This window comes from Etheostoma spectabile, chromosome 13 (assembly GCF_008692095.1).
Source record: "Etheostoma spectabile isolate EspeVRDwgs_2016 chromosome 13, UIUC_Espe_1.0, whole genome shotgun sequence".
NCBI classification, from domain to species: Eukaryota; Metazoa; Chordata; class Actinopteri; order Perciformes; family Percidae; genus Etheostoma; species Etheostoma spectabile.
In genome coordinates this window covers 28,885,221-28,900,135 of record NC_045745.1, presented here as the reverse complement: position 1 = coordinate 28,900,135, position 14,915 = coordinate 28,885,221, and the positions used below count along the sequence as shown (strand labels likewise).

Genomic DNA, 14,915 nt, shown 5'->3' with positions numbered 1-14,915 from the left:
TAACGTTGCCAAGGCGCCATTTCCTTGAGGCTCATGCCATCACCTGCTTTTGGTGACTGAGCTCCACCCTCCTCCCCCTTGAACTTCATGGATGGAAACCCAACTCCATCTCATTCATTTCTGATTTTCATTCTTTTTTTTCCTGTCCCTCTGTTCTACTCCTCTGCTTTCTTTCTCTCTGTGTTGTGTGTTAATCTCACCCACACCATTGTTGTGTCACCAGCTCGCCCCGTCGGTAAGTAAGAGCTGATCCCATTTGGCATGCGTTGCTCTCTTTCTGTTTTTGATCACACACATGTATGCATGGGCTGTTGTGGCATTCCACAAATACATTCATCAAACTAATATTGGACATGCATATCTACATTGTTACTATCAACCCCTGACTTCCTGGCTGTACCTGGCAGTTTGAATTTACCACCTCACTTTTTTCAAGGTGTCCAGATACGGTATGATTGCCATGCCCTAGTTCAAAAACTTAAATTGAGGAGGATGTCAAGACATCCTGCAAATTAGTCAATTTCATTCATTCTGGTGTTGTGACAGCTGGATGAATGGCTTGTGTGATTGGCATAGTCAAGAACTAGTTCTTAAAGTAATAGCCAAGACCTAATGCATGAACCTTTTAGCTTGCAGCTGGACCTTCAGTCCAAGCATTTGTCTTTTTCAACTAATTCTTCCTATTATACACACTGTGCATATGTGTTGCTATTGTGTTATGGTTTTTCTACCTTTAACTTCAGAGGCGCCCCAGTTTGTGGTGCGACCCCGTGACCAGATTGTGGCCCAAGGACGAACAGCTACCTTTCCTTGCGAGACCAGGGGCAAACCTCAGCCCACTGTCTTCTGGCAACGAGAGGGTAGCCAGGTAACGTACTTGGTTATATGTCTGTATGTCTATGTATGTGTGCATGATGTGATATTAATGATTTTTCTTATAAGCCTACTTTGCTATTTAGACATAAATTCTGAAGCAGCGTTCAGAGTAAAGTATCTAAAATGTGAAATATAAAAACAATGGCCAAGGATCTGACTAAAAGGATCAAACCAGGGAACAGCAAAAGGTGGTTTGGTTCCACACACAGATAATGAAGTGGTCATTTATCACTAATCTACACCAGTCTGACCGGCAAATTCACTTAGCAAGAAACAATGTCATGTGCAGCATTAGAGTCATTAGACATAATGAAAGCAGGCTAATGCCCTTTCCTGCCCATCAGCTCGCCTGCTTGGGGGTGCAAAAACAGACAACGCTGATGCCTCAATTTTACAACCATGACTGCAGGTTATTACAGCAAGATTATCACTCTGGGGGTAAAATGCCATTCAGACCAAGTAGGAAAGCGACATTGACCTACTTTTCTGACTGAATTGCACATAGTTGTTGGAATATATGAGCAAAGAAGACATAGGAGTGATTTCTTTAAAGTCAGTTGGCAAAATATGTAAAGTTCATTAAATTCATTCTTCTCCCTTTTGGAGAATGTGACAACAATTAAACCTTACTCTTGGCAGAATGATTCTTTATTATAGTTTAAGTCACATTTAATGACTGAAACACATGAAAAGATGCTATCCAATTACAATGCAAATATGTATCTGTACCAGTTTATTATATGACCAAGGGTTAGCATGTAACTTGAGAAAAAAAACATGGGTCTTAAAATTGACCACTGGGATAGAGTAGAACACTTAGTTTAGCAGAACCTTGTCAGAAATATGGAATTTAAACTAATCAAAAGTCAAGAAATTGCAAATTAGTTCCTACATTTTACCAAGAGATCTACTGGCAATGTGAAGGAGATTTACAGTAATTGTCTCAATAATCAACAATAATTAATTGGAAGCAATACACTGTAGTTTGTTGTGTGGTACACACTTTATGATGGTTTGTGAATATAAAGTATTTGCTCAAAAAAACTAAATATTGATTTAAAAAAATAAAACAATAATTACAACTTCTTCTTAAAAGTAGGTTCCAGTTTCTAGATGGTATACCTTTGGACTACCAAGCTAGTATGCCATCCCATTTTATTTACGTTGCTTACCGCTTTCACTCCCTGTAGGATCTTCTGTTTCCCAGCCAGCCAACACAGGAAGCTAGCCGTGTTTCTGTGTCTGTGAACGGAGAGTTGACCATTTCATCTGTGCAACGCTCTGATGCAGGGTATTATGTCTGCCAGGCCCTCACTGTAGCAGGCAGCATCATGGCCAAGGCCCAGCTGGAGGTAGCAGACGGTAAGGCTAGACACACTCTTACTGAAATATGAGTTCCTTTTTCTTAGTTGCAGTACATGGTTTAACAGCACCAACATGTTAACCCATTAGGTTAATCACTGTATGCATTAGGGAAGCACATGCACAGTATTAGTGGATACAAAATACCATTGCATGATTGCATGGCACAATATATGGGTAATTTTGCCATAAAAGAATTACTTTTTCCTACATTGTATCATCTTTAGGGATTCTCCTGATAGCTGGTAGGTGACACCACTGCTTTATATAATGATTTCTAAGAATATTTAGAAAGTATAAAATTGCAATGACTGCAGTTTGTAATCACAACTTGACATTATTCAGACTTTAAATGTGGATTAAATATGTTTTATTTAGCTTCCTGAAATTGCAGATTTGCATTAGCAATCTTTTCAGGGTAGGGTACTAGCAACACTTATTATGATTTCATAGGCTTGTCGGTAGTATTCTGTTGTTGTATTTGATGCATTTTCATTGTGATGCATACTGGGCTTTAAAACCATATACTGTAGAAAAACACAGACAGGCTTTCAGCATTGTTCAGAACTAATTAAACAGTTAGAAATAAAAGCTTGTTATCTGCCTACACTCAGATCAGCGAAGAATCATCTATATGTTCTAAAAGCAAAAAGCCATCCGTATTGTTATCATCTTCTTTAAAAATGTAAATGTGAATGTTCTGAAAAGACTGAAACTGTCTAAAGTGAAACTGTCTCCTTGATGGAGAGACACTTTAGCATTCCTTTTCTTTCTTTTTTTCTTTTTCTTTTCCCATTTTACAAAGCTTTAATGTTAACATTAAGTGCTGTGCAGCTGCCAGACGGGAGCTGTTTATGCCCTTCTCTCCATTTGTTTCTTGACTTTTTCCTCCCACACATTATTAAATTAAAATCTGTTGAAGTGTTTTTAGAGAGGAAATGACTCCTGTTCTGTCACTCAGAGGAGATGGATCAATATGAAAATGTTTGGTGCAGAGCACCGGGGATGGGAAACATGCAGATGATTGATGGCTGAAAGCGGAGACTTGCCGTGATACCAAGTGGAGTTTTGGAAGGTTGACGTGACGTTTCTAGCATCACTCAAGATTAGGGGTGTCCGAGAGAGGCCTTTATTGGATGTAAAATTTCTGAAGGTCCAGATATAGAGTAATGCTCCACCCTGGGCATTGTGTATGATGTGTGGCTGGCAGGTTTATAAATTATCCAATTGGATTTGAGTGAATGGTATGTACTGCAACTTGAAGATGAAGCTGTAGTAATTATTGTGTTTGGATTGAATTGGCTAGTACAGGGCAGGTCTCCTGAAGAACACTGTAAGGACACCACTGCATACAGTAGCTTGCAAGCTGAGGAAGGTAGTGTGTGAGGACTGAAACACAGGCATTTTATTTAGCAATTTCTTCTACTGAAGATTGTTTGTAACCTGAGAATACTGGTAGATAGTTGACATGGAGCATAAGGGGTTTGGCGATTTTCTATGGATGTAAAACTGGGTCAGCATTAGAATTACAATGTAGCTGCCTGATATACAAGCTGACCACCGCCACTGCCCTCCACCTAGGATCAAGCCACACTCTTTTCAAAGCTATATTTCAAGCCTACAGGCGGGGAATATTTGATACTGGATAGATTTTGTGTGTAGTAATTCCAACCTGTCCGACTGATTCTTACGGACACTGTGGATGCCTGGAGGCTATAGTGGCTACCGGTGTGATGCTTGATCAAATAGTACAATCCCAGACCTTAAATTACCTTTCAAATCTAGTTTTGGGCAGTTGTGTGGTGGTAGATGCAGAAATGTATGCTCGAAATAGAAATACTCATCTAATCAATGTTTTAATAATCAACATTTACTCTGTAGCAGGCATAACACCAGTAGATACATCTCCCAACATCCCAAACCTACTGTAAAACAATTCTCTTTATTTTGCAGCCTCTGGTAGTGATAAGTGATAAGCAATCTTGAAAAGCAACATTTTATTATTACCTCTGTCGCTGAAGCTGGAGTGTATGATTACATTTCTTACAGCAGCTAAATTAGGAACAGCAATATGATGTTGTTGGCTCTCTAATCACATGGGGGTAACGGTAGCTTGATATACAGTTGATGTAATGTTTCCCTGAAAATGCAATACCAGGCTGTCTATCTTTAACCAATATAGAGACCAATGCCCAACTGAGGTTCCTCACGGAAGACTGATTATTGATTGATTTATTTTGTGTTCATACCACTTTCACAAATCCCAATAAATGCTTGTCATATACACTATACAATGTGTTTTATTGCCACCTAAATGCAAACAGTTCAGCTTCCATAATAACTGGCATGTCACATATGGTTCTGCTTACTGTACCTGCACCAAGTTGCACTTGATTTATCTGCTATCCTGCTTGAGGTGCTGTGTTCCTCATTGTGCTGAAGGAGGTGTGATGAAAGATAAGGCGAGGGGAAGCTGCTGTAAACACTTGTACAAATGGAGACAGACCCTGATAACAGTTGAGAGCAACAGTGAGGAAATTGGAAGCGGGAAGTAGTTACAAGGCTTAGAGAGCTTCAACCCTCCAGAAATTCACTGTTGCAGAGTGCAGAGGCTGTTTTCTGGATGATATAACATGCTTTTAAAAGAGATGTATTGTTGTTCTGCTTGGCATGCTAATTCAGAGTTTAGTTTAGTTTTGTGTGTGTGTGTGTGTGTGTGTGTGTGTTTGCGTGTGTGTGTGTGTGTATCTGTCTAGGGTGGCGGGAGGGGGAGTGCTAAGAGGGAGGAGGTTCAGCCATGAGTCTGAGTAGGAAGAGAGAGGACATGCATGGATGTGTTGAGAGGTGTTATAAAGAAGGTATGGTAATTAGCACCACGGGTGAAGCATCGTTAATCCTCACCTAGTAATTAAAGCGCAAAGGTGTGATGCAGTGCCATGAGCACACTGCCTTACTGTGGGAAATGCTCACAAATCCGTCACTTTCTCTCACAACAAATCCATCAGATTGAACCCAAACATCTTGGGCCTGCAGTCACCAATGCAATTACTGCAATCACAAATTAACACATTGTGATAAGGTCATGTGTTTTTTTTCTCCAACAAATCAGGGAAAGTCTAACTAGTTCGAATACAGAGTCATTGCTGCATGCCAAGACCATGACACACAAATTATAGTGCTAGAAATGTGTGGTAAAAAAAAACAATTTCCTGTTGCTTGATTATTATCCTTAGCCCTGAAGGACCGCCCTCCACCCATTATCCGACAAGGCCCATCCAATCAAACGCAGGCATTGGGTGGCGTGTCCCTACTCAGGTGCCAGGCATCAGGGGACCCAGAGCCCACGGTCACCTGGCGAAAGAATGGGGCCAGTCTGCTTGGAAAGGATCCACGATTTTCCCTGCTGGAGCATGGCAGCCTTCAGATCCAGAATGCCAGGGTGGGTAGTTGTGGATTACCAAGCAATGCATATAGAATACAGTACATAGAAGTTAGGGTTACATTTTATTTGAAGGTATCTACATAAGAGTGACATGACACTGTCATGAACGCGTCATAAACATTATAAACAAGTCAACGTTTTGTAAGTGCCATTTGGTTTTGTCATGAGAAGTTATGGTTAGGGTTATGGTTGGGGTTAGGGTTCATGTGTTATGACTGTGTCATGACTTTCTTATGTAGATACCTTCAAGTAAAGTGTTACCAAAGTTGGCATGCAACATTGTACACATATAATGTACATGGCATAATGGACTACTATGTGTAGTATATACTGTAAAGAATGTAAGGATATTTCCAGTTTAGTAAAATATGGGTCTCTCTCTGTGTAGAATTGTACATTCTCTCTACAACTCTATTGCATATGATAACATTGTACTCGCCAAAGTAATTGCTGAGAACTGGAAGCACGGTGACTTTGCTACATGTTAACCAAGGTTCCTTTTTGCTAAACCTGAATTGGTCCAAGCAATTCCAGCAATCAAGCTTCACTGGCATCGGTTCTATCAGGACCCGGGGATTAATTAATAGAAACAAAGGATTGTTAATTAGTCTTAGAGAGAATGTTTTACCCCCCAAAACATGAATGATTTGTTTCCTATCCTGTGCCATATCAACTAAATCTCTTGTAGATGTGTGCCTGCAAATAATCACACTGTGCACATATTTCTCAAGGACTCCAAATTCTATTTCTGTTTCATTAACTTGATGACCTGGCTTTTACTGCACTGTTACTAAAAATTAAAACTAGGACCTCAATGTATAGTACATACATAGATACACATACAAACACAAAAAACACAAACCTCCAGTCCCAGTTTTTTGTGTTTGTACATCACATTTTTCTATTGCATGTGAAAGACGAGAGACACTTTCTTTCATCTGCCAGCTGATGTCAGCTGAATGTAATTCAAATGGACAAGTGCAGTCAGGTTGCTTTTATAAGATGAATAGTGAGGATTGATTTTTATAAGTTGTTAAACGCTGCTATTTGGGCTGAATCTCTGAGGCAGCAGATAGACTCAAGGAGTCAAGGACAGGGACAAGTGAGAGGAGTCCAAAGGGGGTAATATGATGGAGGAAGTGCAATATACAGTGTCCTGTCACAGTGTCAAAGTGCTCTTCCTGTGTCACTCTCTCTCTCTCTTCTACTCTCTCTTGAGAGATTGCGTAGTTGTGAGTGACTCCTAAGGCATTGCCAATATAAAACAGATCGTCATATTCCCTGTGTCAGCACTGATGATGATAATGTTGATGGCTATGGGTATAGGGGTTGACTATTATTGGAGGATATCAATTAAGAAAATGAATGTAAGCTCTTACTGGACTCTTTTTTTTTTTAATTGGCCGGTGTTAAAGTTTTCTCATCCACTCTCCGGCTTTTCTCGAGCCAAATGCAGGCCATTGGAGGTTAATGCATTTTTACTGTACTACTAGCTGTGAACCTCTTTCAAAGCCCAGAGTGACGCAAGAGCCAGTAGAAAACCATCTGGGATCAGAGTTACAAAGACAATTGGATTCAGTGGAACACAGCAACAGAGCACACCCTGGAAATCTGTGTTATCTCTATTGCAAAAAGAATCTTTATGGGTCAGGTTCATACAGGCAGCTTCACCTTTTGGTTTTTAGTGTTACATTTGGTTTCTGCTACAGTGCAACTCTGAAATAGACTAATTGTTGAAGCTGTGGATTATATTAAATCTTGTTTTTTTACCTTAATTATAATATCCTAATCTGTCGTTCTTAGCTGTCTGATTCGGGGTTGTACACCTGTGTTGCCACCAGCTCCAGTGGAGAAACATCATGGAGTGCCTACTTGGACGTCAGAGGTTTGCTTCATTAGAAATCATTCATATGAAAAATTAACACAATTGTATGCATAAGATTGCTTGATATGCTTTGCATTTGCAGGTATTAATTTTGCCTCTCTCTGTTTTCTCCTTTGTCAGACTCCACCGACCTCTTAGACTTCATGTCTCACAACGCAACAGCCCTCCCAGGACCACCCTCCAAGCCAGAGGTCACTGATGTTACCAAGAGCAGTGTCTCGTTGTCATGGGAACCGGGGCCAGAGGTGGGCTCCCCAGTGTCCTCCTATGTCATCGAGGCCTTTGGGTATGTCTATGACCTATGGCCTCCAGCAACATTTAGTGACCCCAAACTTTCATGGCAGTTACAGTGGTCGGTGCGTTTGTGGGCATTCAATCAAGTTAGGGCAGTTTCAAGCAGAAAATTCTAGATGGTTTACAATTCATTTCACAAGAGGGAAAATGTTCTGGTATTTAAATTTGAATGTTAATTATATAGCACATAAAAGCTCACTTCAAGCAGAAAATGATTGGCACTTGAGATTTGGGATTTTTCTTTTCTTACCAAATACAGCTAGTTGACAAAAAGAAAGGACTACAAAAGCTTAGCGTGTGTCATGATTGTTACCCTGATTACTCTTTTTGACGATGACAGAAAGTATTTCTAAAGATTTCCTAAGTGATTATGGCATGTCATCACTGTGTGACATGTGATTTTTGCTTGTAGTCTCTAAGAGAACGGCCTACCAGCGTACGGCCTCAAATAAACTGTCTAGATGACTTTGAAAGTAATGAAAGGATTATTCCTAATTAATTTGATTTAATCATACTCTCTCTATAGTCAGTCGGTGAGTAACAGCTGGCAGACAGTGGCAGACCATGCAAAGACCACAGAGTTCACAGTCAAGGACCTGCGACCCAATACTGTCTACTTGTTCATCATCAGGGCAATCAATGCTCAAGGGCTCGGGGACCCTAGCCTTATGTCTGAGCCTGTCCGGACTCAAGGTACAGAAATAAGAATGTGTGGTGATGGATTCTTAATAAGAATCAATATTCCACTCTACATGCTTGCATCTCTCTCTCTTTTCCCAGACATTAGTCCCACAGCACAGGGAGTGGACCACCGCCGCGTGCAGAAGGAGTTGGGTGATGTGGTGGTCAGCATGCATAACCCTGTGGTCCTTAGCTCTACTTCTGTGCAGGTCACATGGACTGTGAGTACTTATATTTACTGTACTAATTTCTTTTTTTTAGTTACATTGATTTATGGCAGATTTACCTTCAGAGCAAAAAATCTTTCCTTAGCTTGTTTGGGAACTTTACACTTGGCATGTCACTACGGTTTGGATCAGTTGGCACACACACACACACACACTCCTAAACATTGAAGGATGGCTACATATTCATAGTCTGAGCAGCTGGTGCTCCATCAATTTAGAATGGTTTGAGGTGATGCAGGAATCAAGACTAATGTTTCCATTCAGGACAAATACATCACTATTAGGTGCTACATGTGTCACTTGTGGAGGCAGTTAGCAGTCAGTCCTTTATCTGGGAAATGTTATTTGTCTGTTGGCAAGGTGTCCCTACTGCCTGCTGCTGTAGGTTAATGACACACCTAGGATGGGCTTTCACTAGTCTGCTATTTCATGCTTGTCTGTACGACAAAGTATACTGTAATGGTGCTCGCACACTGACACAGTGACAAGATATACCTGTGTTTGTGTTCGATCTGAATGGGTACGCGGGCGTTCTTTGACTAGGCTCCATTTGCGAGAAACACACTCATTCATTACCCAATGTCAAGCCAAAGTGTCTGTATTGAAGTGGTTTGTTCACACTGTTGAATTTGATCCAAAGTATGTTTTGCCTTGTGCATGTCCTGTGGAATCATTTGCACAAATGGGAATTTCCCATTTTAGATTTCATATTTCAGTAAACTTTAATTGGACTATCTATTACTTCACTAAATGTCAGGTGACAAAACCAACAACACTTTGTTGAGCGTCTCTCTGTAATAACAACATTATTCCAGACTTCATCTTGATTAATTATGCGACTATCTTCTAAGACAATGCCAAAGTGAACACAGACGAGGGTACTTTATTTTGATTCATGGCCTCAACCAAATAAATTATTTTGTGTTTATAAGGCTTTTAGATTAACAAGTTATTCTCTTAATGCCATCGTGACTGAGGTTGAGACAGAGAGAGAGAGGGGGGGGGGAGAAAACAAATTCATTGTAATATATTTTGACTGGTCCTATGATAAACAGCTGCTTTATATCACTTGTAAAAGCCTTTTCTTGCTTCTGCCCTTGTTAACAAGCCATTACTATGAGTTCTATGTATTTCATATTTTAAATGTGCCCTGAAATGCACCAGTATTTTGAGTCCAAAACTGTGCTGAATGTCTGAGTCAGGGGTGCTGTTTAGCTGTGGCTCTTCATGTGGTTTCTTGCTCCTCAGCTGCTGATTAAACTGTATGATTAACTAAGCGTGCATTGTCACTGACAGAGGACACAAACTGAATGTTGATCCACAGCTCCAAAGCAGTTCACACACACATGTACGCCACCTCCCACATCATTACCGTGCAGCATGTCTTCTTCCCGCTCTCTCACTCCTTCTCCCCTCCTCACAGGTGGAGAATCCATCCCAGTTTATTCAAGGCTACCGTGTGTTGTACCGGCAGACGTCAGGTCTGCCCTCCCCAGGGCCATGGCAGATACAGGATGTGAAGGTTGCCTCAGAAAGGGACCTAACTCTCTCTGGTCTGAAGAAAGGCATCGTCTATGAGATTAAAGTGCGACCGTATTTCAATGAGTTCCAGGGTGCAGACAGTGAATCCATGACAGCACTCACCATGGAAGAAGGTAAGCAACAAATTCACTCACATTTCTGACAAAAGAAATCTATTTCTCTGCTAACTTTATGTATTGCAAAATGTAAGATTTAGTTACTTATGCATGAGCAGATTTTCTTGTGTAACTGGTTCTACCTACTTTTAGATTTAGTTGCAGCTAGTAATGGCTTCATGGCTAGATAGTAACGGATAATGGCATTTCAAGTACACCCACCCACACACGCATACTGCTGCAGTGCCATGTCCCCTGTGTATGGAAACAGGTCTCCCAGACAGCGCAGTGGGGGTCTGTGACAAGCCTGGGCCTCTGTGGGTTGAGGGGCAGAGAGGGGAGGGCAAAAACTATCTCCTTTGACATAAGCGCTACTCTCTCTCTCTGCTCCTCTGTGGACCCCTGCTGCCATGTCCCCGTCACACACCAACCAGACCTGCGTGAAATGACCCCCCCCCCACACACGCACACACACACTTTCCCAACACACACATGGTATTAATCTTTAACACAATGGTAATAACATTTGTTGGTGGCCTATCGTGTGGGTCAAATTATCAACCACTGATTCCTTTTAAGGGGCTTTCACACCGCCGCACGGCAACTCACCGCCTCTGGTCATTTCAATTAGCTTTCTTGGAGATCTGTCATTTCAGAGGAGATGGCGTGAGGATCATGGCTGTAAGGGTATGAAAGTAGTTTCAGCCCACGTAAAGAGTCGGCTGTTTCTGCCTGGCTTTGGCAGCTGCCCCTTTTAAAAACGCTTAGATTTTGTCAGGGCGTTTGCAGCATGGCGTTGAAAGAGCACTGTTTTTTGTCGTAAATGAGTGTAACATAAAATAATTTGTTGTGTACTTTATTTGCAAATTGGACAACTTCCAGTATAATGTGATTAATAAATAATAGCCTTTAGCCCATCGCACAAAGTGATGACAAAAGCTCGGGAAACAGCTAGCCCTTGAGTTGGGATTGTGTTCTCAATCTATCCACGGTCAAGAACGAACTTGCATGTTTACTTCACAAACGCTGTGTGTGTCCTTAAAGCTGGACTGTGTGGAACATGGCTACACAGAGAGATCCCCCTCACTGTAACCCAGTTAAAATGTCCAGATATAATCACAAGAGGTCTTTGTGGACTGGGGCACATGCTCAAGATACTTGGTATCTGGGAAACAATGCAGCTTGGTTCAGGAAAATTGGCTTGATCTACTGATACTTTAGAGCCCAGGAAATGTGCTGCTTAGCACAAAAAACATCCTATCCATCAAAGGCAGATTGGGAATGTGCCAGTGCATTTGTGAAACCCTAGCAAAAGGGGTCTTAGGGGTCTCTGAGGTCAAAACAGCTGGTGTCTCCCACTGCATACAGGGGGAAAAAGTGTGTTAAGATTAATGATTCTCGCATCCCTTCAATGAGTTGTTGGTGTGAGCAATGTGGCCGGAGGCAGAAGGCCCTGTGATGTAAGTCATCGCTGTCATCTGTAGGATCCCATGGCTTTCCACCAAATGCTGTGGTGTGCTAGTCTAAGGCAGATATAGATGTTAAGATGAATATATACTGATATTTTGAGACCATGGCAGGAGGGTCAGTAAAGAGCAAAGACAGGTCATCTTGGGTGCAATAAAACTCCCTGACCCCTGAGTGTATTGTGTGTTATATGGCGACAGGTAAGTTGACATAGCAATGTTTGCTAATTTGTGAATTAATTAGCTTAATTGATGCACTCATTTGCATATCAGGTTATGTTGACCACTTTATACCCTGTATAGCAGGACATTAAGCCGCTTAAGTGCCTTTTGTTTAATTGCACAGCTGTGAGTAAAAAAGTGAAATGTTCCCTCAGACATTGGAATCATTAATTGCTTAAGATTACTGTGTGCATCAGTCTTAATATCAGTATTAGTCACATTTTGAATAGCATACTCTTTGACCTTTTCTGCTGTTGTGACCATTTATTGTAATGTTACCCTGAGTCATTACTGGTATTGTAGCCATTATTCATCCTCGGGGATTGTTCTCGTATACGGAAATTGCAGAACTACAGCTAATGGTTCCTGTCTTCTCCTAATGTAAACCTTTGACTGACTGGGCAAGCTCCATCAGTTTGCTGAAACAGCACCACTGAAATGAAAAAAACTGGAGGTTACTTGTTTGATGGTGCACTCACATTAGCCAACCAAAAAAGCATTTATATATATATATATATATATATATATATATATATATATATATACACACACACACACACATACACACACACACACACACACATATACTGTGGTCATACGTAGCTACTATTCTTTGTCCATGTTCTAATACAGAAAACCAACAGCTGAGCTGAACAGCTTTGTATCTATGTACTATTTTTACATGAACAACCTACCGCAGGCATGAACATCGCCATAACGCCCTCCATTTTCACTGCCTTCGTTCCATACTGGGTGTATGCTGGTATCTATGATGTTTGTGTCAAACTCTGTCATACTTGAGAAAACTGGCTCCAGTGACCTGTAAACCATTCTTCTTGAATGCCACCTCCGATGGGCTGGGCATGTTTAGCAAATGAATGACACTCGCCTCCGTAAAATCTGATTTTATGGCGAGCTGGCAAATGCCCCCCACCTACATTTTAAAGACATCATCAAGAGGGATCTTAAGGTCTTCTCCATCAACCTGGACAACTGGGAGGCAGTCGCAAGTGACAGAACCAACTGGCCTGCAGCAATTAAAAACGGCTGCAGGGACTCTGAGGAGGCCTACAAGTCTTTCTTGGAAGAAAGACGCTCAAAACGGGAAGCACGCAACGTGAACATCCATAATGAATGAAAAAAGAGTGTCTGGCGTTATGACTCTAATCTACCAATGCAGTACAGTCACTGCCGTTGCTTCACTGACACACTGCACACATGTTCAATGCATTTCTCTCCAACTATTTACAGAACTCATCCCATCTGGAGAAGTCAAAGTAACCATGTTGCTCTTTGGCCAGGTGGCAAACAAGACTATCTCGTCATGGCCCACCTGCTTTGGTTTCTCTGCACTGCCATGGCAGTCAGTGTCTTGCTTACATGGATCCACTGCAGATAGCATTATTTTTTTCAGTTCCTTAATTGGGTTCAGAGTAGTTATTTCATCCACTCAGTCAGAACATAATGATAGTTTTAATGGGAATCATGAGAAACTATGGGCCCAGAGTGGTTGTAGCGTTCGTTCAGTGAAAGATGATGATTTAGTCAGTCGCATAGACATGGTATTTGCCTCCCGCTGCTTGCGGGCTCTTTAAATCACCAATCTGCCCATGCATGTTATCAGGCCAGTTTTGTGCATTTAAAAAAAAATTAAAGAGGGAGTTTAAATGTGGCACCGTGAGGCATAGCAGTGCATTTCTGTTGACAAGCCATCTCAGAATCCTCATTATAGAACATGAAGACTGACCATTTTCATCTAGAAAAGATATGCAAGATGTAATACACAGCTGCTTTGAATGCATTTACATGTGGTTGTAATGGATTTAGTCCATTTTGGGAATGATGTTAGCTGCTGGGCTCAGCCATATTTCCTTGGCCGAGAAAATTCCACTCATATCTGAATGTGCTGGTCTGCATGGAATGGTTGTCGTTATTAGTAATTAGTAAAGCACAATTTGGACTTCATATGCTTGGTGTGTATAACTTACGATGCCAGTAAGATAATAGAATGTTAAACTCAGTATAATGAAAGAATAGTGCATTTTTAGGCCCCAGTGCATTCCAATTTTTTTTTTTTTTTTTTAATCCTATCATCACGATATGAAATTGAGATAAAGTTCTCAAGTAGCCATCTGCCACGCTGGCTTAGAAAGTACCTTGTTGTATGGCTTGCTATATGAACATGAGTTGTGGTAGTGGGTGAGTCAAATCCTTCTTGGACATGAAACATGTTCACTTCTGTTAAAAATCAAAAAGCTTAATTATTTTCCTTTTTCTTTGTTTCTTCAATATTATCACCCTCCTTGACCCATCAGCACCTGGTGCGCCTCCACAGCAAGTGACAGTAATGACAGTAGGGAGCCATAACAGCACGTCCATCAGCGTGTCATGGGACCCTCCCCCCGCCGAGCAACAGAACGGCATCATCCAGGAGTACAAGGTAGGATCTAACTGCACCTGATACGCTGTACCAAACTGAATATTTTAGTAATGTACCGTACGGCATCACAATGAATTCTGTCTGGCGTGTCTGTCTTTGTCAGATCTGGTGTCTGGCCAACGAAACCCGCTTTCATCTCAATAAGTCTGTGGACGCAACCATCCGTTCCGTGATAGTTGGAGGGCTGCAGACTGGAGTGCAGTACCATGTGGAGGTGGCTGCAGGCACCAGCGCAGGGGTGGGGGTCAAGAGCAAGCCCCAACTCATCATCTTGGGTAATCCACACACACACACACACACACACCAAACCTGGAATCAAATGAAATGACCTCATAATGGGGGACCCATCACAGACTGGTGGGGGGGGAGGGGGGGTCTGGAAA

At 41.5% G+C, this 14,915-nt stretch overlaps 1 protein-coding gene across 2 annotated transcripts in view; it reads left to right on the top strand.

The window, feature by feature from the left end:
* Positions 1 to 14,915, top strand: part of LOC116700560 (roundabout homolog 2) — an 83,954-nt gene that overhangs the window by 55,017 nt on the left and 14,022 nt on the right. Inside the window, exons 7-17 of one of the 2 annotated variants that reach the window (XM_032533851.1) lie at positions 224 to 235; positions 744 to 868; positions 2,067 to 2,238; positions 5,472 to 5,677; positions 7,484 to 7,565; positions 7,686 to 7,851; positions 8,386 to 8,552; positions 8,640 to 8,761; positions 10,191 to 10,422; positions 14,408 to 14,532; positions 14,636 to 14,807. In XM_032533851.1, coding sequence (XP_032389742.1) covers positions 224 to 235; positions 744 to 868; positions 2,067 to 2,238; positions 5,472 to 5,677; positions 7,484 to 7,565; positions 7,686 to 7,851; positions 8,386 to 8,552; positions 8,640 to 8,761; positions 10,191 to 10,422; positions 14,408 to 14,532; positions 14,636 to 14,807 — 1,581 coding nt within the window. The remainder of the gene's footprint in view (positions 1 to 223; positions 236 to 743; positions 869 to 2,066; positions 2,239 to 5,471; positions 5,678 to 7,483; positions 7,566 to 7,685; positions 7,852 to 8,385; positions 8,553 to 8,639; positions 8,762 to 10,190; positions 10,423 to 14,407; positions 14,533 to 14,635; positions 14,808 to 14,915) is intronic. The other variant, XM_032533852.1, reaches the window with a different exon arrangement.